General features: G+C 41.6%; 1 protein-coding gene across 11 annotated transcripts in view; it reads right to left on the bottom strand.

The window, feature by feature from the left end:
- Positions 1 to 27,500, bottom strand: part of FGGY (FGGY carbohydrate kinase domain containing) — a 318,624-nt gene that overhangs the window by 88,422 nt on the left and 202,702 nt on the right. For 10 of the 11 annotated variants that reach the window (XR_012905874.1, XR_012905877.1, XR_012905875.1 and 7 more), the window contains 2 exons: positions 17,307 to 17,435; positions 11,383 to 11,486 (listed from right to left, as the gene is read on the bottom strand). The exons of the other annotated variant lie outside the window; for it this stretch is intronic. Coding sequence is in view for 2 of the 10 variants with exons in the window: in XM_075936090.1 (XP_075792205.1) it covers positions 11,383 to 11,486; positions 17,307 to 17,435 (233 nt within the window). In the remaining 8 variants the exon portion in view is untranslated. The remainder of the gene's footprint in view (positions 1 to 11,382; positions 11,487 to 17,306; positions 17,436 to 27,500) is intronic. 11 annotated transcript variants of the gene reach the window in all.

The following is a 27,500-nucleotide window of genomic DNA, read 5'->3' as shown; positions in this document are numbered from 1 at the left end:
GAAACATAGCAAGGAAAATCTCTCTCAGGATTGGGGCTGGTTTGTTTCCTTCAGCCCGTGTGAATGTCCCATGTGCCTAATGACTGCACAGTGGAGTACAGTTCAAAAGATAGCCAGGTAAGCTATCAGTGTTTTGAGATGGCACACCCTATATTTGTAATGGGGAATGTCACTAGTACTGGCAATATCTGACCTACAGGTAACAGGAAACTTTAAGTATGAGAGGCGTAGCCCTATTAGTCTGAATCTGCAAAAGTGGCGAGAAGTCCTGTGGCACTCCTGTTAAGTCTATAAGGTGCCACAGGACTCCTCGCCGCTTTTGAGGAAACTTTAACTGCACCCAGTAAGTGTTATTGCAAGGGCATTCAACAATACACAGGAAGTGCCATCCCACACTGTGTTTTAAAGATGCTGTTATCTGAAAAATAAAACAGGCAAAATACCGAGTGCCTTATTCAGTGTTTACTTGCTCCTTAATTATGGAGACAAACCTCCAGTGACTGCATATACACAGGATTTCCCCCACAACAAGCTCAGAGTGAACTGTGATTCTCTGCTGACAGGGAGAGAAAGACAGCAGCTAATGTGTCATTGTTCTTTGGCTACACAACTAGTATACATTCTCCCTAATAAATCCTGTCCCAGCTAGTGCTTTCCTTAGCCCCACACATATCAGCAGAGGAAGAGGAAACTCAGATAAACAACTATTGCTTCACGAGGGCTGCATGAGACTAAGTGGAGAATGAAAGTCCTTTGTGGGAAACCCCCTGGCCACATATCAATGGAATTTTCCTTTATTTAGTGGTTTGTTGCTGTTGATAGAAATTTAAAATGTATTATTTGTATCATACTGTAGGGCAGAGAGTCCTTAATACTTTGCTCTTACTATATATAGCACCTTTCACTCCAGGATCTCAATCCACTTCATAGACAATTAATGCAACTTCCCAGCATTCCTGAGACAGCAGTATTAAGGGGGGGGGGAGGGAGAGATAAAATAACATGTGTAGTGGGGATGCTGAGAACCACTGAATCAAACTGCAAATACTATATTTAATGGAAACCACTTCAAGCCAGGGGATACATGGCAGCACCCCCAGCATACATAATTCCAGCAGCTATGAGTATTGCTATAACTATTTGTCTCAAAATCCTTTTCAAATGCCTTCTCTTCACAACTCCAGAATCCTAACTGACTGCTCCCAAGCCCCTTATCTCCCCAGTTTCCATAGGCAACTCGTGGTAGCACCCAGGAGGTGTACCACCCCTTGTCTCTGCCAAAATGTGAATTGCTAAATGGGGTGCTCCCTCAGGCTCTCTCCCTGTTCCTCTGTGTGGCCCTCCCTGCATCCCCAACCCCTCGTGGGCACTAGTCTCCTATGCCCCTTTCTGTTAGGGAAACAGGAATAGGAATAGCTGTGCATTCTCCTGCATCCTCCCTCCCCCCACTTCATTTCTTTATTGTCATCACTATCTCTCCATATCTGACACTTACATTCTTTATATGTTTCCATACCATTTTCAATTATTCATCTGCTCTTGTCCTCTGTTTTCTTCCATCTCCCTCTCTCCTTCTCTGACGTAGCTCTTTCCATTCTCCACTCTCCCCACCCAACTTGCCTGCCTCTCAGTGTTCTGGCTGTCTTCTTCTAAGACTCCTGGATCCTAGTCTTCACCAGGATGCTATGATTACACACCGGGACGGTGCAATATGTGCACTTGTTTGACGAGGTCATATGGCAAGTAAGTGATATGGTCATAAACAAAACCCAGGAGTTCTGTATAAAAGTTGTATATTGTAACCACTATATCATATCTTACACCACTGACTTACAAACATTGAGATTTTAAATTCCACCAACACAAAATTAAAGCATTTTTTATTTCATTGAAATTTTAAAAAATTCATTTAAGAAAATCTATTAGACTGTCTTGAGTCAAAAAGCCATCTTAGCAAAATCTGTGTCAGCTACATGTTAGCCACTTCATTATAGTTTAAGTCAATATTCAAGGAGTTAATATTAAGGTCATTGTAACCTCTCCTCTTCTCTCTACCAGGAAGTCTAGACACATGGGGAAAAAATGAACTGCTTAATAATCTCCTGCCCAGTCACATGAAGAAAAGGCCAGCAGGGGAGGAAAGGACAAACACACACAAATCTGCTTGTGATCTGAAGGAAATCCTCTACCCAATTGTATTAAGCCATTCTGATAAGAAGCTGGGATTTTATCAACATGGTGGACCTCAGACTAATAGGTTTTTCTAAATCAGAAGAGTAACAAAACTCGATACTTTGAGGTTGGATGAAATGTTGTACCTGTCAAGTCTGATAATCATTTCAAAAATATACTTAAAAGGAAACAAAGGAAAATCACCTTAAAAACAATATTTTAAAAAAGAAGCTAAAATTCTGGCTTATGTCATAGAAACAGGAATTTAATAGTGAATTATTAGATCTTAAGTATATCCAGTTACAATGGGATACCCTCACTAATTATGTGCTTTGGTGAACCTATATAAACACAGTTCAGAACTTAGCAGCAATCCGATTTACATTTTCCTCTCATCCTCTCCCTCCTTAAACACCTCTGCTTCCCCGTTTGCTCCAAACCTAAGGAAACCAGAGCTACACAATTATCTCTCAAGGCACTGTCCTTCAGTTTAGATTCTCAGCGGTCTCACCATTGGAGGATAAGAAGTGGAGTCTCTTTCTAAGGCAAAGAGATGGGATATGGAGTGTGGGAGGAGTCTTGCAGGGAAAAATCCTACAATTAGCTGTGTAGGAAGCTCAGCCTGAAGTCTATAGGAAATGCTCAGGAAATAGATGAATTTTGGACACAGAGTCAGGCCCTGTCTATACTTCTTTGAGTAGAAATTTAACACATACCATGTTCAATACCATTTGCTTTCACTGTGGATAAGGACTGTCATGTTTAAACATGCTTGCTGGTTGGGGGGAAACATTTATCATTTATGTTTCATATGCTCCCAGAGAGCAAGGTATTTGCAACTTGTAAATCTCAAGAGGCAAACATTTAAAAAGTCACTAAACTCTTCATACCTCCGTTTCCCTTATATACATTTGGAATAAATCTTATCTCTCTTACACAGAGAAACTAGGAGGCTTAATTCATTCATAGTTCCTTGAGACATTTAGATAGATGGTATTGCAGATGTACATGGCATTATATATCAGATATCCCAATATATGGCTTTATGTCACATAAGGGTAACTTGCAATCAATCACATAATGAAAACTACTGCATCTGACAGAATTTTCAAAGCAAAGCATTTTCACTGATATGCATTTTCACCAGTTTTAGAGGTCCATACCTGTATCAGGACTCTCACTTGGAATTTGAATGGCCCAATCCCAAGAGGAGTTCCCAAGGGGAGTTTTCTGTGAATGTTATTACTCATTATCTACTTATATATAATACAGACATTATACTGTTTTCGCCTGCATTCTCAGGCACAGGTGGAGTTCTGGCCAAGAACTGGGGAGTAAAACCAGGATTTCGGTGACAGATGGGCTAACGAGAAACTTCCCACTCTCTCAATCCAAGAGGTACCTGAGTAGAATTATGTCAGGCCATGAGCAAAGGACCCTTGCTCCTCACAAAAGCTTAGCAACTAATTTAGTCAGAGTACCTTCCTTTCATCTCTGCCAGTCTGTAGGAAAGGCTGGAAGGCAAGCTGAAGTAAACATTACACAGGAGGCTCAGCACTGCTGGCTCTAAAGTAAACTCTTCCACTTCCTATTTACATTTCAAGATCTTAAACTTTGTGGTTTTCTAGTTCTGCAAGTGCTTGGGATTTGGGAGACAGCCTGCATGAGATCTCCAAGCCTCACCAATATCTTGCTAACCTTTATTAATAAAATTAAGTGGGCTCAAAACCAATCTTTTTATACATCCGTCTACTGAAAATATTCCACTTCTCCAAAAAATAAATCAGACAAATTAACGCCAACCCAGGATCTTCTTGCCAAGAGAGAGGGGGGAAAGTTTCAAGAAAGAAACCAAATAAGAGAAATACTTGAGGAGTTGTGCTCTCTTCACTCCCTCAAGTATGTAAAAATGTGACCCCTGTAAGGCCATGTGCTGAACAGAAATAGTACCATGGCATCCAAATACGCTCTGTGACCTTCTTCAGCTGCAGTGCCTGAGTCATGGGTATAGCTAGGATGGGCAACCTCTGACAGGGTGGTAAAATAAATGTGGTTTTCATTTCATGCAGCCCTCCCTGAATCTAAAATGTCTTCATTAGCTGGGAAGTCATCATTGTGACTGCTGCCAAATGCAATATATAAAGCAGCAAAACTGAACAGAACGAGGACAGAGTAAGGGAGAGGTTCCTGTGCTACTGATTTATTTCCCTCACTCAAAAGACACTAGATTTGTCATTCATATTCAGAGGAGAGGCCTTTTAGCAGAGAAGAATATTAAAAAGCAGGGAGGGCAGAGGTTTATTGGGCGGATGCTCTCAGTTTCACAGCTCCTTTCAAAACTTTCCCAAGCTGCTTTAGTTTCAATAGTTTTGCTTTTGTTTTTACTTTTTACTGCACTCGCCTGTTCCTTCCCCTCCCCATCTCAGCACCTCTCCTCTGGTTAGGAGGACAAATTGTTGCCTGTGCTAAATACTGGACCCCAGCCAGCTGGCATCCAGATTCATGGGCCAAGGTTTCAAACCGTGTCCCCTCAGAGACTGCACGTTCCATCGTGGTAATATGAGAGCAGCAGTGACTGAAGAGTGAAAGGTTGAAATCTGGCGCACAGTCCATAGATCTACTTGCCAGAAAGGAATTGCCTAGTGCCACCCGGCTAGATTAATTAGAGCTGGCAAGTTGAGCATAATGCTCTTTGATTCCTGCAAGTTTTCTTCTTGGAGACAGTTTCAAACAGCTGAGGAGTCCCTCTGTAGTAACTATTCAAAAGTCTGCTGCTTTAACAACGTGGCATGTTCTAAAGAGGAGGCTCTCGTACCAGAGCCAAAATACACTGAATCCACTTGCTGGTCTGGCTCCCACTGAGATTACAGAGATCAGGCTACAAGAACACTTTGAGCCAGCGTGTCTCTGCAGTCTCCACCCCAGGATGTACTGCAAAGGACACGTACTGTGCATGCTCTGGGGCTGGAAATGTGCTTTCGACTCTATTTGTGTGAACAAAGCTGGCAGCCTGTGTGGATATTGTGGAGCAAAGAAACTCTATTGTGTTTCACAGAGAATCAGATGAACAAATTTAGAATAAGCTAATTACACTGACATTCCTTTAACAGCAGAAGACAAAGAATTACCCTGCTTAGTAAAAATAAGCATAGTAAATTACTTTAAAATAGCACATAGTAAATGATAAGACAGCAAAATGAAAGGCTTTAGACAGCTCCCATTTTACTATGTATATAGCTGCTCAGTGACATCTCAAGAGAAACTCACTCCTATCCCTGATGGGAGACAGTCTCATAAGAGAGAAAAAAATAATCCCCCAAGAGATACATTATTGCAGACTATTCAGGATTAAAGTGGCCAAATTATCAGAGTCAGGCTGTACACTGCGCACACATACTACTCCGCAAAACAAGTTCATTCATGTTTGTGCAAGTCAGGTGACTTGGTACCTAACTACCAACTTGTGTGTGTACCATTTACTTATTTAAGATAGAGGAATCAAAACTTACACAGGAGTAACAGACAGGCAAAAAGAGAGAGAAAAAAACCCATCTAAGCCAGAGAGGAAACTTCTTGACCACCACAAATCAGAAGCACTGTCTCCTGAAGAGCCAACACCATGGGGGACAGGAAATGACAGAAACTTCATGAGGGTCAAGTCATTTAATGTAGGGAAAATAAGGAAAACCTGAATCGAAAGGGTCACCACACCTTGCGTATTCCAGATTCAACCTGCTAGAAAATTCAAACTGCTCCCAACCCACATTAAGATGAATTAGAGGCCAGAAAATGCCTCCTAATAAAAACATCCCTGGAAACTCTCTTTAGTTGTGAATTCCCAAAGATGTTAGGACAAGGATGACAAGTGGGAAGCACAGTGGAAAAGCTGTTGGGAAACAGGAAAGGCAGTACACTGCCTTCTGGCTAAACTTTGCTCACAACGAAAAGTAGAAATCTACTGCTATTCTCTGCACTGATTAGGCCTCAATTGCAGTATTGTGTCCAGTTCTGGGTACCACATTTCAAGTAAGATATGGAGAAACTGGAGAAGGTCCAGAGAAGAGCAACAACAATGATTAAAGGTCTAGAAAACATGACTTATGAGGGAAGACTGGAAGAATTGAGCTTGTCTAATTTAGAAAAGATAAGACTGAGCGGGGGACATGATAGGGGTTTTCAGGTATCTAAAAGGATGTCACAAGGAAGAGGGAGAAAAAATGTTCTCCTTGGCCTCTGAGGTAGGACAAGAAGCAATGGGCTTAAATTGCAGCAAGGAAAGTTTAGGTTGGATATTCGGAAAAAATTCCTGTCATGGTGGTTAAATACTGGAATAATTGCCTAGGGAGGTTATGGAATCTCTCTCTCTGGAGATATTTAAGAGCAGGTTAGACAGACACTTGTCAGGGATGATCTAGACAGTACTTGGTCCTGCCATGAGGGCTGGTGACTGGACTTGATGACCTCGAGGTCCCTTCCAGTTCTACGAATCTATGAAATAGCCTATACATATTTTATGAATGAGGTGTTTTATAAGGATGTTAAGTATCAGGTAATTGACTAATAGAATAGTCGATACATTTTGCATCGACTATTCGATTAGTCAATAGGATCGCCTCCGCCTTTGAAGTGTAGCAACAGTCCTAGGGCTGTTGCTACACTTCAAAGGCAAAAGCGCCACATGGAGCCCAGGGTCTGGCCCCAGGCTTCAAGCGGCACTGCCGCTTTGAAGTACCCCGTTTCCCCCCTTTGTTGCCTCTATCCAAGAGAAGCAGCAAGGGGGGGAAAGCAACTAGGAGACTATCCTGTTGACTTTCTGATAAGCATTTGCTTATCAGATAGTCAACTAGTCCTTCACATCCCTAGTGTTTTATGCAAATATCTCAAGACCTTCATTTAATATGTCTATATGATGCATATTCTGTATTAATGAAACCTCTGGCCATGTGCAAACATTGTTAAAAACAATAGTGAACAGTTTTAAAGATGTCAAGTTTATAGCATCTTTTCTCTGTATAGCTTTTGAATGAATGTGTCTGACTGTCCATTACACAATCAGTTTTCCCCAATAAATCATAGTGAAAAAAGGCAGCATTATTATTTTTATAGCACTGGTGACAGAGGTCCCAGGTGGGACTAGGATCCCACTGTGTTGACACTATAGAAACAGAACTGAAAGTGTGGTTTCTATCCCAAATAGTTTACCATCTAAGAAACATTTTTTACTTCCTGGAAAAGGTTGTTTATCATGTTTTCTTTGAATAAATTTGGTGCTTGTGAAAAATGTCAGTTTGACAGCCCTGGAGACTGCATTACTGTTATCCACTGGACTGAAGCAGCAGCTGTTCAAGCCTCTTCACACAGCTCTGCTGTGAAAACCATTGGAAATATGTTATTTATTTTGATGACTGTCTTGTGTGTCTCTGTTTACTTGATTAGCTTTGCACTGATGGCCACCAAGGATCAAAGAGTTAATTTTATCCTGGTTTTACTTGTCTACAGAAAAGCAGACATTGGCCTTAGATAACCCCAGTCACCAGGACTTAAGGCTGTGGTTCTCACCTAGGGGTCCATGGTGACTTTTTCGGCAGTCCACAGGAACATTGTCCAAAGTCCACGAAAAAATTTTGATTGGCCTGGTGGCCTGTGGACTGAAACAAGTTGAGTTGTCTATGCCTGACAACATTGGGGCTTCAGGGGGAATGACTGCCACAAAGGACTTTTGGAACTGTTCAAAAACTGAGCCCCAGAAGTCAAAGGGGAAGAGACCGTGTCTGGAGGAAGCCAAATGTATTCCATTCCCATCTTTGGGTAGTCCTTTTGTTGTTTTAAACCTTTTCTGACTGACTGCTATTTTCCTACAAATAAACAAACAGTATTTTGATTTGAAGAAGCTTTCCTGAGATCCTGCAGTTGCTGAAGGGAAGTCTCTTGTGGTAGCCGGGAGACCTTGTCTGAAAGTGGGTGATTTGTGGGAACCTGCCCAAAGAGACGTGCAGGTGCTGTGTCTATCACTTGAAATGGGTGGTGAGCCAATCAGAAGCCATAAAGAAGCTGCCTATCAGACCTTGCAGGAGGACTTTCTGTTCACAGTGGGTAAGTGAAGTATTAGGTAGTTATATCTGCTGCTGAGTGGCAACATGGAGGTGTCTCTACTTAGCAATTCAAGTTCAAGACCTGTTGGTCCTTATAGGTAGCCAAATTGGACAGAGACAGATGAAAAAAATGCAGTTAATCCTGTAACTGTAGCACGAAGCAACAAGTAGCAATCCTGACATGACGAAACCCCCTCTGAAAAAGAGAACTCATTTGCCAAACAGACTGAGAATGGGCTTCTGATTAGACTACTTTCAGAGTAGGTGGCTTGCATGATGTGTATAATTGGTCAGACTGACCAAAATCTTTGTTTACAAAAGCCACAGACCAGACTTTAAATGATAGTGACTATTGGTGATGACTCACCTAGAACTGGATTCGAACTAATACACTAATTAGTTATGAAACTCTCTTTGGCCCATGGCTCCAGCCATCCGAACCTGTCAGTGGAAACAGTCTTACAAAGTGGCCTGGGAGTCTGAATGCCTAAGAAACCCATTGGTTAATTTAAAAAAAAGAAACCTAATTTGAAAAAAAAAATGGGAATTTTACCACTATTAGAGCCACCAGGAAAAAAGTATATGCAAAACTTGTAATTTGTAAAGTATCAAAGGTGTGATTAGCAAAGTCTTTTGTTCAAATTCTTTATACTCCTTGCAGTAATGAAAACTGGGTCATGGAGCTTCTTTGTAAGTTTAAAGTAAATGCTCTTCTCAAGCAGTTTCTAATTCTGTGACACAAGGAGCGTTCAGCCTTGATAATGGCAATATTATAGCCGTACACATATATCACCCAGAACATTCATACCAGTGCCAAAAGAAAAACTAATAATCCTGCAAATGATTCTGAACAGTTTCATGCAAGAGACCTAAAAGAAATCCACTGCCCAGTCGCCGCACTTTAACCCTGCTTTCTGCTTTCTGAATTCCTCCTGACATTTGGCTCTTTAGTTCACCAGAACCACAACAAAGAACAGCGCTGAGTTTCCACACAGACTATTTTCTCTCTCTCTCTCTTCTCTGATCATCTCACAAAGGTATTATTGTTTCTGGCTCACTGGGACTCCATGCACCTGAGGCAGATCAAAGGCACTTTATAATACCAGCCTGACCACACAGGTCTCTCTCCCACTGCATTAAATTAAACCCGATGATTAATCTCTATTGCCCTGAGGGTCCCTCAGTACAAAGAAGCAAGAGAGAGAAAATATATATGTCTAACAAAACATGAGTATAATAAACTTTCATTTTATAGCCCTAATTTAAAAAAGGTACAGCTAATTTCAACCAACTGCAGCTGCATATACGTCTCATTAAAAACACACACACAGTTGCCCTATGTCTTTTATATTTACTTAGTACAATATAAGCAGATAGAGATAAAGATCACTTAAACCAAAGGCCTTCCATAGATTTGTTCCAGAACAGTTTTGAATTTGCTCGTTGTCTGTTGATTGGAATTTGTGGTGCCTTTAAAAATGAAACAAATGTAAAAACACACACTAGCAAACCTTTAAGCCCACCCCCCTCCAAAAACAAAACAAAACAAAACGGGAGAAGGGGGGAAATACTTAATAAATGCTGAGTTGAATGAAAAAAAAACCCAACAGTTTAAATTTCTTTAAGAACCACAGAAAATGCTTCTCTCCTAGTTGGGGCTCAAACCATTAAGAGTCTTAAACTGCTACCTCGCTTTCCTCGAGGCGTATGGGGGGACTATACAGAGACTGTACTCACAGAGCGGGGTACTAATCAATGCCAATTACAACTTGTTGGCACTAAAAAATTCTACTGCTTTAAGGATATTGCTATGACAAACCCGCTCCCTGTACCCCACCTCTGGTGTGGATGCATTTATACCAGTATACAAATTTGGGAAGCAAAAGAAGCTTTATTTTGGCACTTTGATATCAATGTAACCATCTCTAAAGACATATACCTATATAACTATAGCAGTCAATAAAAAAAACAAAACAAAACAACACCCTGGCCAACACAGTCATCCCAGAATAGCTTTTCAGGTGTAGACCAGGGCTAAGGATGGTAGAATTTTAGGCCTAAAATCCTGATTTAACAAGAAGTTTAAACATATGCTTAAGTACATAATTAAATCCCACTGACAAAGTATAAGATTAATGCTTTGGCTTCATAGGACAGGATTACTGATATGCTGAAAATTAAGCTCATACTTAAGTCTTTTGCTGAACTGTGGCATGTCTGGCAAGGTCATTGAGCTATTAACATGGCCTCTACCCATGAATACACAGCATGACGACAAGATACAGTCACTTCTATTAAGTTTAGTAAAGACGTAATTTAAGTAGCTCCCTCTTTTCACGATCTGAGATGCCTTTCCTTGAGAGCAAAACCTCTACCCACTCCCGCCCCAATTTGCTCACTTGGGAAAAATCCAAGTTATAATCAGTCTAAATTTAAGAGCATAATGAGTTTTAAATAAAAAATACGGCAGAAAAGGGTACTTATCTAAATGGAATGCTTTCAGACTCATACATTTTAATTAGGTATAAATTTCCAAAGCAGACACTAAATTTTAATTGCAAGCTAAGGAAAAGCTTTTTCGTTAATTCACTGGGAAAAATTAACAAAGCAAAAATTGCTTATCAGGGTTTTTTTCAAGTCATCAGACTTATCATAATTCTATATAGATCACTGCAGCTCTCAGAGGGAGATGGATTTATATTGATTGAGTGATGAGGTGGGGGAGAAGGGCTGCTGGAGAACACACACTACTTCTCTGAAGACGCTACTTAGGAACACATTAGTGACATGTTTGTCATGGATAACTCAAATTCAGAGTCTTCGGCTCCGATTTCATGCTGCTCTCTTTAAGCTTCTGTAGCATTGTGTTCGACTTTGCTTCTGCACTTCATGTCAGTTTTTTTCTTCCAGTATTGATTTCCACTACTATGAAAGCTCCTGGTTGCTAGCAAATGCATAATGTGTGATTAATATCTGAAGGGAGGAATAAACACACACACACACACACACACACTATGGTAACACAAAAGAGGGTGAAATGGGGGGAAAAAGTGTAATGTCTCTTCAGAGACATTAGCTATTATACAAAACTGGCATCATGACTATGTATCCAACCTACCCCCATGTGACAGGAAGATGTTCCACAGATCAGAGCTAGTCGGGATGTAATTGGCTGATTTTCACAGGGCAGATTATGTCCTTTCACATCTGCTCCAATTACTCCTTTAAAAAAAAAAACAAAAAACAATTTACCTTAAAAAATAACCCAATCTTCCATAAAACAGAGTTCTTTACCATTTAAATTGTTGCAAAGGATCCCATTCTATACATAGGTCAGACCAGTTTCACCATCAGAAAGTCTATTCCAGGCTGGTGTCTGTGGATACTGTTTCATTGACAAGATAAGGATGCACTCTTGTTTCCATTCATAGGGCATTACGCATTTATGCTACTCTATACACAATATTATTTTGTTTATATTTCAGCAGCGCCTGAAGACCTCAACAGTAATCCTGGCCCCATTGTACCAGGCATCAAACTAATGAGTAGAAAAAGACAGCCCCGTACTGATGAGTTTACAGTTAAAACAGTCTAAATAGAGAAAAGTTATGGGGGGAGGAAATATTAGGAAAAGCAGCAATGGGCTTAAACTTCAGCAAGGGAGGTTTAGGTTGGACATTAGGAAAAACTTCCTAACTGTCAGGGTGGTTAAACACAGGAAAAAATTGCCTAGGGATGTTGTAGAATCTCCATCGCTGGAGATATTTAAGAGCAGGTTAGACAGACATCTATCAGGAATTATCTAGATGGTGCTTGGTCCTGCCGCGAGGGCAGGGGACTGGACTTGATGATCTCTCAAAGTCCCTTCCAGTTCTAGTATTCTATGCTTCTAAGATTCCCATTATCCTTATTTTACAGATGAAGAGCTGAATTGCAAAGAGACTAAGGGCACGACTACACTGCCGGGCTAAACTTGAAATAAGCTTCGCAACTTGAGCTACGCTAATTGAGTAGCTTAAGTTAAAATAGCTTATTTTGACTTTTGGCACTGCCTACACAGCAGTTATTTCGAGACAGAGCACTTTTCCCCCGACTTCCCTTACTTCTCATACAATGAGGGTTACAGGAGTCAGAGTAAGCAGTCCTCCAGCTCAACATTATTTTGACATTATGTCGAAATAACTGCTTGTGTGTAGACTTGCACTATGTTATTTCGAAATAACTCCAGTTATTCCAAAATAATGCTCCTGTGTGGACATAGGCTAAGAGACTTGATTAAGGTCATACAGGAAGCCTGTGAAAGGGCTGGTAATTGTCCCTTAATCTCCTGAAGAACAGAGACGTGCCTTAATGTTTTCTTGCTTTGTCCCCCACTGCAGCATCGGGGTGTGTGTGTGTGTGTGTGTGTGTGTCCCAACAGCTTTGTCCCCCACTGCAGCATCGGGGTGTGTGTGTGTGTGTGTGTGTGTGTGTGTGTGTGTGTCTGTGTGTGTGTGTCCCAACAGCGCTGGTCAATCAACTAAGTGCCAATCTGCATCTTTAGGCACCTAACTACCTTCAAGAAGTGACCCTAAATCATTTTATGTACACAGTGTAAATGCAGAATCCCATTTGAATCAAGAAATATACATGTCAGGAGACAAGACTGAGATTATGTGTGCTATTCTGCACATATACAGAATTCAATTATTGGTAAGGATAAACAGACTCCTTAAAATGTTGGTGCTATCTATCATGCTTGATTTTATTTTATTTTTTTTAATACTCCAGACAGAGATATGCTCCACTACAGGTTAAAGATTTTGCATAGTTTAATCTAGCAGGTAATGTCCTGAATGAAGAAATACCATAGTTAGATCCACTACAGGTCATTCAAAATACTATTCACCCACTACAGAATACAAATCTACTCAGGTGTGAATTGTCAATGCGACTGGTAGAAATTTTTTTGTATGTTGCCCGTAATGTTACTAAGTTTCATAGTTCAAGAAATGTTAATCATTAAGGAAACCTGCATCACTTCAGGAGAATTATTGGCCCTGTTGATGTCACTAGGAATTTTTCCATTGATTTCAGTGGGACCATAATTTGACCCTTTGGTGTGTCTAGACTGTCCTGTTTTTCCGGAAAATCAGCTGTCTACACTGGCCGCTTGAATTTCCGCAAGAACACTGACTTCCTACTGTAAGAAATCAGTGCGTTTTGCGGAAATACTAGGCTGCTCCTGTTCAGGCAAAAGTCCCTTTTGCGCAAAACTTTTGCGCAAAAGGGCCAGTGTAGACAGCTGAAATTTGTTTTGCGCAAAAAACCCAGAACGCGAAAATGGCGATCGGGGCTTTTTTGTGCAAAAGAGCATCTAGATTGGCCACGGACACTTTTCCGCAAAAAGTGCTTTTGCGGAAAACCGTCCGTGCCAATATAGATGCTCTTTTCCGAAAATGCTTTTAACAGAAAACTTTTCCATTAAAAGCATTTCCGGAAAATCATGCCAGTCTAGATGTAGCCATAGTGTTTATGCCAACTTTAGTCAGTGAAAATCTTATTTGTGATTGACTGAAGCAAAATAGTATTAAATGATAACGAATAAGCTACATTAACTACAACATGGAATTATAAATAGATGTCAAGTTATTTAATTCAGTTCTTAGGACAAGTACTACTAAGAATAGTTTGATGTTTATTTTTGTCAGAATCTGTAGTATACTGGGATAGCCTCATGGGCCTCATCCTGTATATACACACTGTTCCTCTCAACAAGTCAGTGCATGGGGAAAATGCCCCAAACACGTGATATCACATTTTTAATACATGGCAACTCTTCATTAACAAGAGCAGTTAATTATTCTCAGTATTTCTTGATTTTTATTTATCATGTTGGTACAGATGCTTTCTCTCTTCTCCCTGCATTTTCTGCACAATTTCTTCTGTGAAAGTTCCCAAAGGACAAACTTAAAACAGCAAACTTTACTACCATACAAAACCCTAAGACAGTATCAAAGGGTAGAAAACACGTAGCTGTCTAATTTCAGGTTTTTTGCACAGAAACAAAGAATTTAAAATACTGTACAATAAGAGATACACAATGCTGTGCCTGTTTTAATGGAGCAGGTAGTTTATTCCAGCTTTTTGAGGTCACAGCCTGAAGAGCTAGACCTCCCACACTCAGCTTTAACTCTAGGCAGTTTAAATTAATAGACTAGGTCGAATGAAGGGCATATATCTATTCAGCTTCCAGTTTTCAGTTTTTCAGTAACAGATTTCAGATGCAGTAGATTGGAAGCTACTCAAGACCTCTGCAGCAGTAAATATCAAATAACTCTTCATCTCCTTCCTACCCTGCTCACAGACTTCAAAGCTGTCATACATTCCAGGGCTCACAACACCCAAAACTATTTTATACCTAGCCAAATGCAGAAATGGATTGTGTGTCAAAATGTACTAGCTAGAAAAAACTAAACATCCACCCTGTCACCTTGGCTCAGTCTGCAGGGCTGTTTTTACTGTTCCATCTTTGTGGACCATTTTTGATACACTCAGAAGAATATATTTCAGTGGAACAATTATGATATCCTACAGAAATAATGTACAACTGGGTTACCTATAATATGCAGGTATTGTGGAGCATATCTTCTATATACACGCTGTTCCTCTCAACAAGTCAGTGCATGGGGAAAATGCCCCAAATACGTCACATCACATTTTTAATACATGGTAATTTTTCATTAAAAAGAACAGTTAATTATTCTCATTATTTTCTTGATTTACATTTATCATGTTGGTGCAGATGCTTTCTCTCTTCTCCCAGCATTTTCTTTCCTCTGTATATTTTCTTCAATATTTTTGTACTTTTAAAATAAGAGCTGTATGTTTTAATAGTTTCTTCTGCATTTTCACTAGAACTTATTTTCAGAGGAAACCCTCCACCTCCCCCCTTAGTTTCTTATTTCCTATACTGTCCTTCCACCACTATTTTTCCTGTACTTTATGATTAAAGAAGACGTGGAAATGAGGCAGGAGTCACCCTACCAGCAATGAAGAAAGGAGCAGCTCGACGTTAGAGACAGCTCTCTTCTCTGATTACCTTCTTCTCACATGCTCTCCTATACCCTCCTTCTCTTCCCCATTCTTCCCTCTGCACTCTCTCTTCAATCCACATTTTTCTTATTTCATCTTCTCCTCTACCAGCCCCAATATTTGGCAACCACAGTAGATTTATCTCTCACAAATCCTCTCCTCTTACAAACTCCTTTGAACTCTCCTCAATATGCACTCAATTTGTCCCAGTGTTGTAATTACTCTTTGCTACTACCACACATCAGCTTCTATCGCAGAGAGACAACGCTTTTTCAAGCCATCATATTTTGTAACGTGTAACAGGGCTTTACAGCACTAACATAAAGGGACATCCACGTGACTGGCTTCCCTGCACAAACAATCAAGCACCGCCCACTAGATTTCCCTGTTTCTGTTAAACGTATAGAGCCCTAACAGGGAATCTGTGATCGGTAGAGCTCCTTTATGGGACTATGGGAGCATTGTGGAAAATGGTGTCTGAACAGAGAAGTTAGCTCCCATTCTCATGTATTCACAGTTGCTGGCAGTGAAGATAACAAGAGCTGTGCATTTCTCTGAATATGAATTAGCCCTGTCATCAGTATAATTTTTCCCCACAGTTTTTCAGCTATCAGTATAATTCCCCACACATAATCGATACCTTGCTGATTTCAATACTTAATACTGGAAAGGCTGGGCCTTTACTGCAGTTTTGTTAAGATTCAAACTACAAACCATAAAGAGTTTGAGTACAGCAAATTATTCTCCATGTTTAAATAAATGCTTTAGTTTAGCATATACAATATGAAGAGATGATGAAGAGAAGGAGAAATTTACTGGTTAAATGTTCATGATTTAATTCTTACAAAGGCCTTCAGAGATACATGTTTACACATAAAATCAAGGTGTGTATTTTATCTCCATAAAGAAAGGATATTTTGTTACCTGTCTATATTTAGAGAATAGTATACATTTTAATCAACCTAAGCAAATGTAAAGTAAAATTCAAGATTACAGACCTGAATTTGAAAAGTGGTCTCTAATTTTCCCTGGTACAATTTTACTTATATTTAAGGCCAAATTTTCAATCCACCCTTACCTGCGCCTCCATTTTCAAAAGCACACGGACAAGGAACCATTTACACATAATTTTAGCATGTCTCACTGAGCCAGCTAAAGCACTGATTTCCATCACCTGAGATATTTAAATGACTTGAGTTATAGGTGCTAATAATTGTGGGGACAAAAAAACACTGACAACTGAAGCTTGCAAAAATGCCATTTATTTTCTGAAAATCTGTCCCTCGCAGTAACAGAAGATAAAAGCATGTGTGTTTACATGAAAATGAGGTCCAGAAGTGCAGAGGGGATGGCGCAGCAGGATCCCATATATGTGGGCAGGGAGCGAAAGCCATACAGAGGCAGCAGTGCCAGGGGCGGGGATCTGCGTATAACCATGTAATTAAAAAAAAATTATAAAGATTCATAAATGTTAAGGTTAAAAGGAAGCCTTATGACTCCCTAGTCTGACCCGCTGCATAGCACAGGCCAGAGAACTTCATGAATGATTCCTGCATCAGGTCCATGACTTTTGGCTGATTACTTGATTTTGTACTTGGGATTTTTTTTTCCTAATGCGTTGAGAACTAGGAAGCTCAATGGGAGTTCCAGCTGCTCAGCCTTTCAGAATAAGTTCGTTGGTGTCTCAAATTAAAAACCTGAAAATGGAGGCAACAAAAATAAGGGGACACTTTTGAAAATCTGAGATTGATTTTAGAGATGTTGACACCCGCTCTTGTCTATAAGTAAGACGTAAAGATTTTTGTCAAGGGTGCTACTTGGTAAGAACAGGTCTTTCAGCAGGAGGGCAACATGCTACTTGGTTAGTAGTGTTTGTAAAAAATGGGGCTCTGGGTGAAGGATATTTCACACAAAACTTTAATTTCAATAACGTCCCTGTATCTGAGAACAGTAATTATATACAAATACCTAGTCCTCCAGCATGTGCGTCAATAAGAGATGCTGCTACTGCAGTCCCTTCAACAAGACCGAGGTCTTTTGCAGCCTCTGGCGTTAGGCCTTTTCCAACAGAAGCTCCAGGAGACAGGACTTGGTTTCCTGAGCAGACACAAGAAAAACCCAACACCCATCAGTCTGATAAACAGAAGAACAAACGTGATTTTTCCTGAAAAAGTGGATTTCCCCCCACCACTGTTTTATGTAGTAGCCCATCAAAAAAGTGCATTAACTCCATTTACTTACCAAATACCAATTGCACTATATGTATATTAAACTATAACTGTTCTGTATTATGCTGCTCATAACTGTTTAAAAACAGATAACTATTCAAAGTCCAGTATAGCCACGTAGAACAAATTTTACCGTAAGCCATAAAAATTCAATTTAACACAGCGTGATCTTTTTATTAGGCATGTAAATAGACTCTCCGGCTCACACTTTATATTGTAGCCACTGACTACATATCTGCAAAAAATAAAGGTACGGTACTTTAGAAATTAGATTTTTTTTAGGGGAAGATTCACTTGTACTGTGGCAAATAAGCAAAAACTGCACATCCTGCACTAGCAAGGAATGGTTGGCCCTGAGGTGTTTCCATCTCCAATGTCCTTCAGGGGTTCCACCAGACAAGTGATGGCTTTAATGTCCCTTAGGCCTTTATAAGAGCCAGTAGCAGCCATTCAGGAGAACCATTAAATCAACTAAATCCTTCTACCCACATTTCTTACCTAGTTGGGACCACCCACTTTTGAGTCTACGTTGTCTAGTTGCTGTGCAGGGTACATTTAACCATCACAAACTAGCCTCCTCCACTCATCTGGCATTCTGCAACAGGGCCTTTTCTGCCATGTTCTTTGACACCACAGGGGGGGGAATTTGGACATGCAGCTGTTTTTCCCCCCTCAAATGGAAAGATTATTTTAACAACGAATCAAATACAATAAAGGTAAGGAAAGGCCCAAGCTATGGTGGGATCCAGGCCCCGACACTTCGGAGTTCAGGTGTTTTTGGAACAGGGATTTGGTTCAGCCCCATCTCACATAAAAGATTTTTCCTTAGGATAAACTGGAGCATACGTAGATACAAATCAGTGAGACCGGACTGACAGCTCCTGGAATCTATGGATGCTTTATCAGAATTCACCTACAAATCAAACATGTAATGTACTGTGAGATTAAACAGGCTTCCCCCACTTCCAAACACATAACTTCTGGGTGTTAAATCATCACCCAAGCTGTAAAACACTCAGGGACAAGGGTCCCCATGCTCTTCCCTTCAAAGTTTCATGCTTGAGTTGGTCTGAATATCATATTGTGAATTTAAAATCCACACATATGGATTACTCAAAGGTTTCCAATTAGCTCATTCAAATAACCAAAAGTGACTATTTTCAGTGATTTATGTGAAATGAATAGTGGGTCTCCTCCACTTCCTAGAAGACAAGTGCCAATGTGTTATTGCTTTTAGGCACAGAAAAATCATGCTTGACTTTCCAAGTATATCACTTGTTCACCTCTTTTAATAAGCTTAGACAGCAAGATGATTTTCTTTCAGAACTGTGTAGTTAAAAACATAAAGATATGAGAAAGTAAGACTAGAGCAAGACAGTTGTGTGCTTCTCCCAACACTGAAAGACCTTGTAGCTAGGAGGTTCAAGAAAGTTCATACAGCTACAACCACAGCTTTTGCTTCAGAATCAGCTGTACCTCCTTAGCGTGCACAGCTGTACAATGAAATTATTCTGATGGAAAATCTTTCACCACTCACCCCCACTGCACATTTGTTTTTTCAGTCTGAATGGTCAGGCATTGTGAGACATAATTATTAACTGGTTAGAGTCCATTAGAAAGATTTGGGCTACTATTAAACAATATATTTTCTTAATAGTTATTCAATTACAAAGTCTATGACTAAAGTACTTTTAGGGAACAATTTTAGACATACAGATATTCCTCTTACCTGAAGCAAACAGTAGAAAATGATCATATATATTTCTTTGAAACAGAAAGCTCGTAAATCTGGTCTACATTGTGGTTTTCCCTTTTGGAGTTGAGTGTGTGGAGATAGGTGTGTTGTGACTTTCAGATACCGTCATTTTGTGCTTTAGAAAAATGCACTAAATCCACAGCATTCTCAGGTGGTTTTAGAAGTCGTCACAGTAAGAATGAGTAATTCTTCCCTAACTGAAGCCACTTCCTGACAGCATGAGAGGTCTGTTCTTGGTGCTTGATCCTGCTGTGAGGGCAGGGGACTGGACTTGATGTCCACTTGAAGTCCCTTCCAATTCTAGTATTCTATGATTCTATATCACTTCCATGTTACAAGTTCTGCTGGAGCCTGATTTCAGGCCTATCCTGATTTCCTGCACTTGACCTAGGAAGAACAAGTGAAAGACCAACTTGAAAAGCAATCCCATTTTAAATCTAATACTGTGGGGAACACTGAGCAAATGTATCCAGAAATGCTGCTCCCGCTCCTATGGGAAAAGGCAACGAGAAGCCATTCAGAAGCACACACCAACCCCCCTTTGGGAAAAAAAGATAACTGCGTGCTCAGGACCTACAGGAATCAGATGAATTTTCTCCCTCTCCATCAGCTGCGAGAAGAAAGTCTCCTTTTCCTGATCCAGCAGCTCGGAGAAGACAAAGAAGGCTGAGGCAAGGGTGACATGAAACAGGCTGAAGAGAAAACAAGAGGGGAAAGCCACTTCTTTCAGAACAGCAAGAAGGATAATGGGCGAAAAAGAAAGCACCCCCCTAGTCATCCAGTAGCTGGGTGACCGTGAAAGTAGTAATGAGGGAAAGCTGTATTTTCCCCTCTACCTCAACTACTGGGCCACAGAGATCAGTGAAGATTCATGAGCTGCACACACACAGGACCCTGTCTGCAGAGTGAGTCTGGGTGCAAGGGAAACAGGCTCCACAGGGACATGACTTTATCCCTCATAGTGAAATTCGCTCTTCCACCTACACACCTGTAACGAGGTGTGGAAAGGGCAGAACCTTGCCTCTATCCCCAAAGTGCAGGAAGGTGAGAAGGAATTGTGATCCACATGCTGAGAATCACCGGAAGCGAGAAGCCAGAACCTAGCTCCTACAGCCTCAATGTATATAGAATTTGGTATGGCAAGAATCCATAATGGTGAAGTAAAACACACAATGAATAGGAACATAATGGTCACAATTAACTGCTTATCTCCTATTCTGAGCACAGGGGGTGGGAGAGAGATGTCAGACCTTGCCAGTGTGGGATAACTGTTGAAAATACGGATTCTTTCAAAGGTTGTAAATGTGCATAGCACACATGATTAGTATGAAGCAAAATGCAGGACAATGTAGCACAATGTGATTTGTCCTTTTCATATTTGTTCATTTTTTTTAATTGTATCCTTTGGTATATATGGTTGTGACTACTTTCTTCCACTATTTGATCTGAGGAAGTGGGTCTGGCCCACGAAAGCTCATCATCTAATAAACCATCTTGTTAGTCTTTAAAGTGCTACATTGTCCTGCATTTTGCTTCAGCTACCCCAGACTAACACGGCTACATTTCTATCACTATGATTAGTATGGGCTTTCCACTGAAATAAAGACACTAGCCACACTGAGGAATGACGTTGGCTCCTATAAGAGCAATACAGCAACAAGGTACACACTGGCTTAGGAGGCAAAAACGTATCACAGCCCAAGTAAAGCTTCTAAACAACCGTACACTTCCGGTCCAACAAAAGGTAACAGTTCATATTTTCAGCAAGGCAAGGGAAGCAAATTGTCAGAGTAGAAGAGAGAGAGATGAGAACCCTGCAAATAGAGGCAAGCAGTGGGAGTACTAAGTCTTCTTACAGTCTTTTCAAAAAGAATGTTTGCAGTCTTCGGTCTATAAAGAAGCAATGAGCAACCTAGCCTAATGACTGGGCTGCATGAGTGGCCCTCTGTCTTAGTAGGCCACATGACTGTCATAATCAAGATGGTCTTATTAAATACGGTAGTTTTGCTAACTACACTTGCATATCTAGAATTTGCGGGGTGTGCCAACTGAACCGTCGCAGCACGTTGATTGTATCCAGAAGGAGCACACAGCTCTCACAGTCAATGTTGTGTGCAAACAACACACACCACACTTCATGTGCCCTTGCTTTACGTGCATGTCACTTTAGCAATACTGGTAGGAAAAAAAAAACTGCACAGATGGAAACCAGCAGATTCTGGCTACCCTATGCATGGGCAATGGTAAACAAAATGTCTCGTGGGCATTTATCTAACCTACTCTTAAATATCTCCACAGATGGAGATTCCACAACCTCCCTGGGTAATTTATTCCAGTGTTTGACTACCCTGACAGTTAGGAACTTTTTCCTAACGTCCAACCTAAACCTCTGATGTTGCAGTTTCAGCCCATTGCTTCTTGTTCTATCCTCAGAGACCAAGATGAACAAATTTTCTCCCTCCTCTTTATGACACCCTTTTAGATATCTGAAAACTGCTATCATGTGCCCCCCTCAATCTTCTCTTTACTTAACTAAACAAACACAGTTCTTTCAGCCTTCCTTCATAGGTCATGTTCTCTAGACCTTTAATCATTCTTGTTGCTCTTCTCTGGACCCTCTCCAATTTCTCCACATCCTTCTTGAAATGCAGTGCCCAGAACTGGACGCAATACTCCAACTGAGGACTAACTAGCACAGAGTAGAGCAGAAAAATAACGTCTAGTGTCTTGCTCACAACACACCTGTTAATTCATCCCAGAATCATGTTTGCTTTTTTTGCAACAGCATCACACTGCTGACTCATATTCAGCTTGTGGTCCACTATAACCCCTAGATCCCTTTCTACCGTACTCCTTGCTAGACAGTAGCTTCCCATTCTGTATGTGTGAAACTGATTGTTCCTTCCTAAGTGGAGCACTTTGCATTTGTCTTTATTAAATTTCATCCTGTTTACCTCAGACCATTTCTCCAATTTGTTGAGATCATTTTGAATTATGACCCTATCCTCCAGATTAGTCTCAACCCCTCCTGGCTTGGTATTATCTGTAAACTTAATGAGTGTACTTTCTATGCCAATATCTAAATCGTTGATGAAGATATTGAACAGAGCCAGTCCCAAAACAGACCCCTGCGAAACCCCACTTTTTATACCTTTCCAGCAGGATTGTGAACCATCTCTCTGAGTATGGTTATCCAGCCAGTTATGCATCCACCTTATAGTAGCCCCATCTAAGTTGTATTTGCCTGGTTTATTGATAAGAATATCATGCGAGACCGTATCAAACACCTTACTTAAGTATACCACATCCACTGCTTCTCCCTTATCCACAAGACTCATTATCCTAACAAAGAAAGCTATCAGATTGGTTTGAAATGATTTATTCTTTACAAATCCATGCTGGCTGTTCTCTATCATCTTGCCACCTTCCAAGTGTTTACTGATGATTTCCTTAATTACTTGCTCCATTATCTTCCTTGGCACAGAAGTTAAACTAATTGGTCTGTAGTTTCCTGGGTTGTTCTAATTTCCCTTTTTATAAATGGGCACTATATTTGCCCTTTTCCAGTCTTCTGGAATCTCTCCTGTCTCCCATGATTTTCCAAAGATGATAGCTAGAGGCTCAGATACCTCCTCTATCAACTCCTTGAGTATTCTAGGATGCATTTCATCAGGCCCTGGTGACTTGCAGGCATCTAACTTTTCTAGGTGATTTTTAACTTGTTCTTTTTTTATTTTATCTTCTAAACCTCTCCCCTTCCCACTAGCATTCACTATGTTAGGCATTCCTTCAGACTTCTCGGTGAAGACCGAAACAAAGAAGTCATTAAGCATCTCTGCCATTTCCAAGTTTCCTGTTACTGTTTCTCCCTCCTCACTGACCAGTGGGCCTACCCCTACTCCAGCTCTGTGGGACAGAGCAGGGGTGTAAGTGGCACTTCCTCTTTGAAATGTACAAGAGCCCCAACAGGAGCTCTTGAGCATTTCAAAGACTGAAACACCACATGGAACCCAGGGCCAGCAGGAAGTCCCCCGCTGACTCCGGGCTCGAAGCGGCATTTCGCTTTGAAATGCACAAGAGCTTCAGCTGGGGCTCTTGTACTTTTCAAAAGCAGAACATGTGCTAGTCCTTACCGACTAATCAAATAGTCGATGGAAATCTCATCAACTATTCAATTAGTTAATTAACCAATATTTAACATCCCTAATTCATACAACTGTTCCACTGAGACACACAGACCCCTTCTCAATGCACTGCCTTGATTCACAACATTTTTATTTTTAACAAGATAACTCATTTTTAGCAAGGCTTTTTCCTGCTGTAGAGCAGAAAGTTTTCAAAAGGAAAAAGCGCAGTTTGAAGCCTTTCCTCCTCTTTCATCCGTCCTTGAAGACGGACTCTGGAATCTGCTATGATCTAGTTTTGTTTAAAGTATGTTTGCGGTACCAATGACCCACCACCCTTTTTTGGCAGTTGCCACAGCAACCACTTATTTACCAGACGTAATACTTGAAGCAGACAACAATACGTCTTTAGTCCACTTCCATAAGCAAAATGCACAGTACAGTATCTTACTAATATTGAACAGAAACAGACTTTTTTATTGCTTACCAGTCTTTTTTTTTTCAATAACAAAAAGAAAGCACAGCAGGGGGCCTCAGCTGACTCAGCTATTACACATTCACTCATTTAAGAGCAGCCTTTAACCTGTCGTGCATTGTATGCTTAATCGTATTTGGCTGCATAACTGAGAAAAAAAAACACAAGAGCAAAAAACCCACAGGAGAAGTTTCCTTTCTCCATTAACTTTACACCAGAAAACTAATTTAATCTCTGGTGTTAACTCCACTGACCTCAGAGATGAATCCGGCCAAAGGATGTTCTATCCCATCTTTTGACCCTCATAGACTGAAATTTCCCAATTATATTCATTAAAAAATCATCAAAATACAATGATTTCTCCTTTAAATAATAATACATCTCTCTTACCCAAAGCTTTTAATAAATAGTCTAAAAGTGCTTCACACTCTTTAATGTATTTATCCTTACTACAACACCGTGAGGTAGGGAAGTATTCTTATACCCATCTTTATTTATTTTTGCAGATAGGGGACACAGGAAAAAAGGAAACTAAATGGTTAAGGTCACACGGGAAAATGGTGGTGGAGCAGGGAATTAAATCCAGGTCCCCAAAGTGCAAGGCTAGAGCCCTAATGACTGAACAATTAGGAAAGCTACATGCATAAGTACAGTGTCAAAGGAAGGAGGACCTTCTATTTACATGGAGTCCACTGCAACTATTGGAATGAGGCGTTCTGTGCTACCTTCAAGACTAACAGATTTATAAGGGCATAAGCTTAAATGAATAAGACCCACGAAAGCTTATGTCCTAATAAATCTGTTAGTCTCTAAGGTGCCACAGGACTCCTTGTTGTTTTTGCAGATACAGGCAGTCCCCGGGTTACGTACAAGATAGGGACTGTAGGTTTGTACTTAAGTCAGAACTGCCATCCAGATTCAGCCGCTGCTGAAACTGACCAGCAGCTGACTACAGGAAGCCCGAGGCAGAGTTGCTCTGCCCCGGGCTTCCTGGAATCAGCCGCTGATCAGTTTCAACAGCAGCTGAATCTGGACGCCTGGGACAGAGCAGCTGGGGCGCTGCCGAGTAGGTCTCTGCAGCGCCGCACCTCAGTGCTGTGGGGACCAACCCGGCAGCACCCCAGGTGCTCTACCCCAGGTGTCCCCAAGTCAGCTGCTGCTGAAACTGATCAGCGGCTGATTCCAGAAACTCTGCCTGGGGCTTCCTGTAGTCAGCCGCTGGTCAGTTTCAGCAGCGGCTGACTTGGGGATGCCTGGGGCAGAGCAGCTGGGGTGCTGCTGGGTTGGTCCAGTAGTGCCGAGGAGCGGCGCTACTGGACCAACCCAGCAGCACCCCAGCTGCTCTACCACAGGCGTCCGCGAGAAAAGCCTGGTCTGCTGGGGGAGGGGGGGGGGGGTTTAGCTGTGCCCCCCCCCCCAGCAGACCATGGAGACGTGGGCGGCGGGACCGAGATGTGCCGCGATGCCGCCGCCCGGGTCCTCCGCGGCTTTGCTCCCCGTCTCCTTGGTCTGCTGGGGGGGGGCCCCCAGCAGACCTGGGGGACGTGGAGCAAAGCTGCGGAGGACGCGGGCGGCGGGACCGCCCAGACGCGCCATGGTCCCGCCCGGGTCCTCCGCGGCTTTGCTCCGCGTCTCCCTGGTCTGCTGGGGGGGCTCCCCCCAGCAGACCAGGGAGACATGGAACAGCTTCTCCCGCCCCGGAGGACGCGGGCGGCGGGACCTCAGCGCGTCTGGGCGGTCCTGCCGCCCGCGTCCTCTGGGGCGAGAAAAGCCCCGTTCGTAAGTACGGATCCGACATGAGTCGGATCCGCATAACTCGGGGACTGCCTGTACACACTAACATGGCTACCCCTCTGAGAGGAGGGTGATCCTGGCACCACACAGAGGAAGTGGTCGCGCCTCCTACACGGTGCCTCACTCCAGTGCGATCAGCTTTCTATGTGGTTCCAAGAATGCGGGGAGGGGAGACACAACCAATGCCATCATGTAGCATCAGGCCCCCCCTGTTGATCAGGGATTGAGTGCTGGGGGACGGGGGGGGGGGGGAGAGTGGGGTGATGGTGGGAAGGGACAGGGCTTTGGGGCAGGTAACTGATACACTCCCCCCCCCCACCCCAGCCTGCTGGAAGTCCCTGGATGGATGGTACAAACACTCTAGCCAGGACTGGCCCGCAGGCTGGGAGTTTGAGACACCTGATATTTATTTCACAGCACATATATGAGGTATATGGCACATTTCTAACAGCAAACATTCCTGTCTCAAATGGCATCCAACAAATTGAGGCCCTATGAAAATACCTGATAACAGATAAGCTGATGCTGCATCCACATGGAGTCCCACTGAATTCATAAGGACTCTAGATGGGAGCAGCAAGTGCGGGATCGGGGCTGATTTCTGACATGACAATAAAAGCGGACCACCACCACAGAAAGGGGTTGAAACAGGAAGGACTAAGATTGCAACAAGAGATAAACTACTCCACTCAATTACCTTATTCTCCTCAAAGAGAAGTCTTTCCCCAGAAACACTCTCCCCGCTATTCTCTCACGTTCTATACCTTCCATACATCGTTCGACGTTAAAATACTACTGCAGTAACTGCTTTAAGCAAGGTTTTGCTAAGAGCGTTGATTTAAACTTTCACTGTCTACTAAATATGAAAATGAGAAGTATAGAAAGCTCCTGGATTTCATTTTGAACAGGAAGAGAAAGTTTAAGTTGGCATGATATGAGCAAAAACACCACTTAAAGTGACTGCATGAGAAAAGAAAGAAAGTAATCATGCCTGTCAGATACAGAAGGAACAAATACTTCCAAAAAATAAAAAATGAAGACACCATCTATAGACAAGCAATTCCAAGACAGCGGTTTAAATACAGCATATGTTCTTATGAATTAAGTTGTTTGCTTGGACTCCAAGGGAAAGTCTGTTCAGCCTAGTTCCAAACAGCTAGGCAGAGCTTCCCTATTTTCTGTTGATTCAGGCTCATGAGAGCACGACACTAAGTTAAATCTTCCTTCTCTGCTTCCAGTGTATTCATCAGCATGACAGCACCTACCAGGAGATATCAGCCCTCACTGTCTTCTCTGAAGAATTCTCTCCTCAACTTGTTCCTGCTGACTCACAGACTACAAAGAGGTGCCTGAGGCTTTCAGGGAAGAGTCACCAGAAAGTACCCCTTTATATAGTGCCAACTTCATCCCCTTTCTAGTTGTTACAACTCCTAGAGGGATGGACTGAAACGGCAGGAAGCCAAAGAAACGTTGACATTTTTGGAGCTCTACTCACTTGTAAATTCAGTGGATTTTGACAGTAAAAAGACTTGAGTATCCTGTGAGTCAAGCCTTTAACATATTTTTGAAATTGCAGCTAATTACACCTTAATTGGGGGAAATGTAAATAGGACCATCTATTTTGAGAAAACGTTTTTTTACTCTCTGTTCTTTGTCATTTGCAAAAGCTCTGTATTTAAGGCTCTCTTTTTTTGGTTCTGTATGCAGATGGCTGAATCCAGGAGCTTGGTATCAGACATGCTTGGAACAAAGGAATGTGCTCCTCTTCTCTCGGCCTTCAAGGAA

The sequence above is a fragment of the Pelodiscus sinensis genome, chromosome 9 (assembly GCF_049634645.1).
Source record: "Pelodiscus sinensis isolate JC-2024 chromosome 9, ASM4963464v1, whole genome shotgun sequence".
Taxonomy (NCBI): Eukaryota; Metazoa; Chordata; order Testudines; family Trionychidae; genus Pelodiscus; species Pelodiscus sinensis.
The sequence above is the reverse complement of the archived record's forward strand: the minus strand, read 5'-3'. Positions and strand labels throughout refer to the sequence as shown.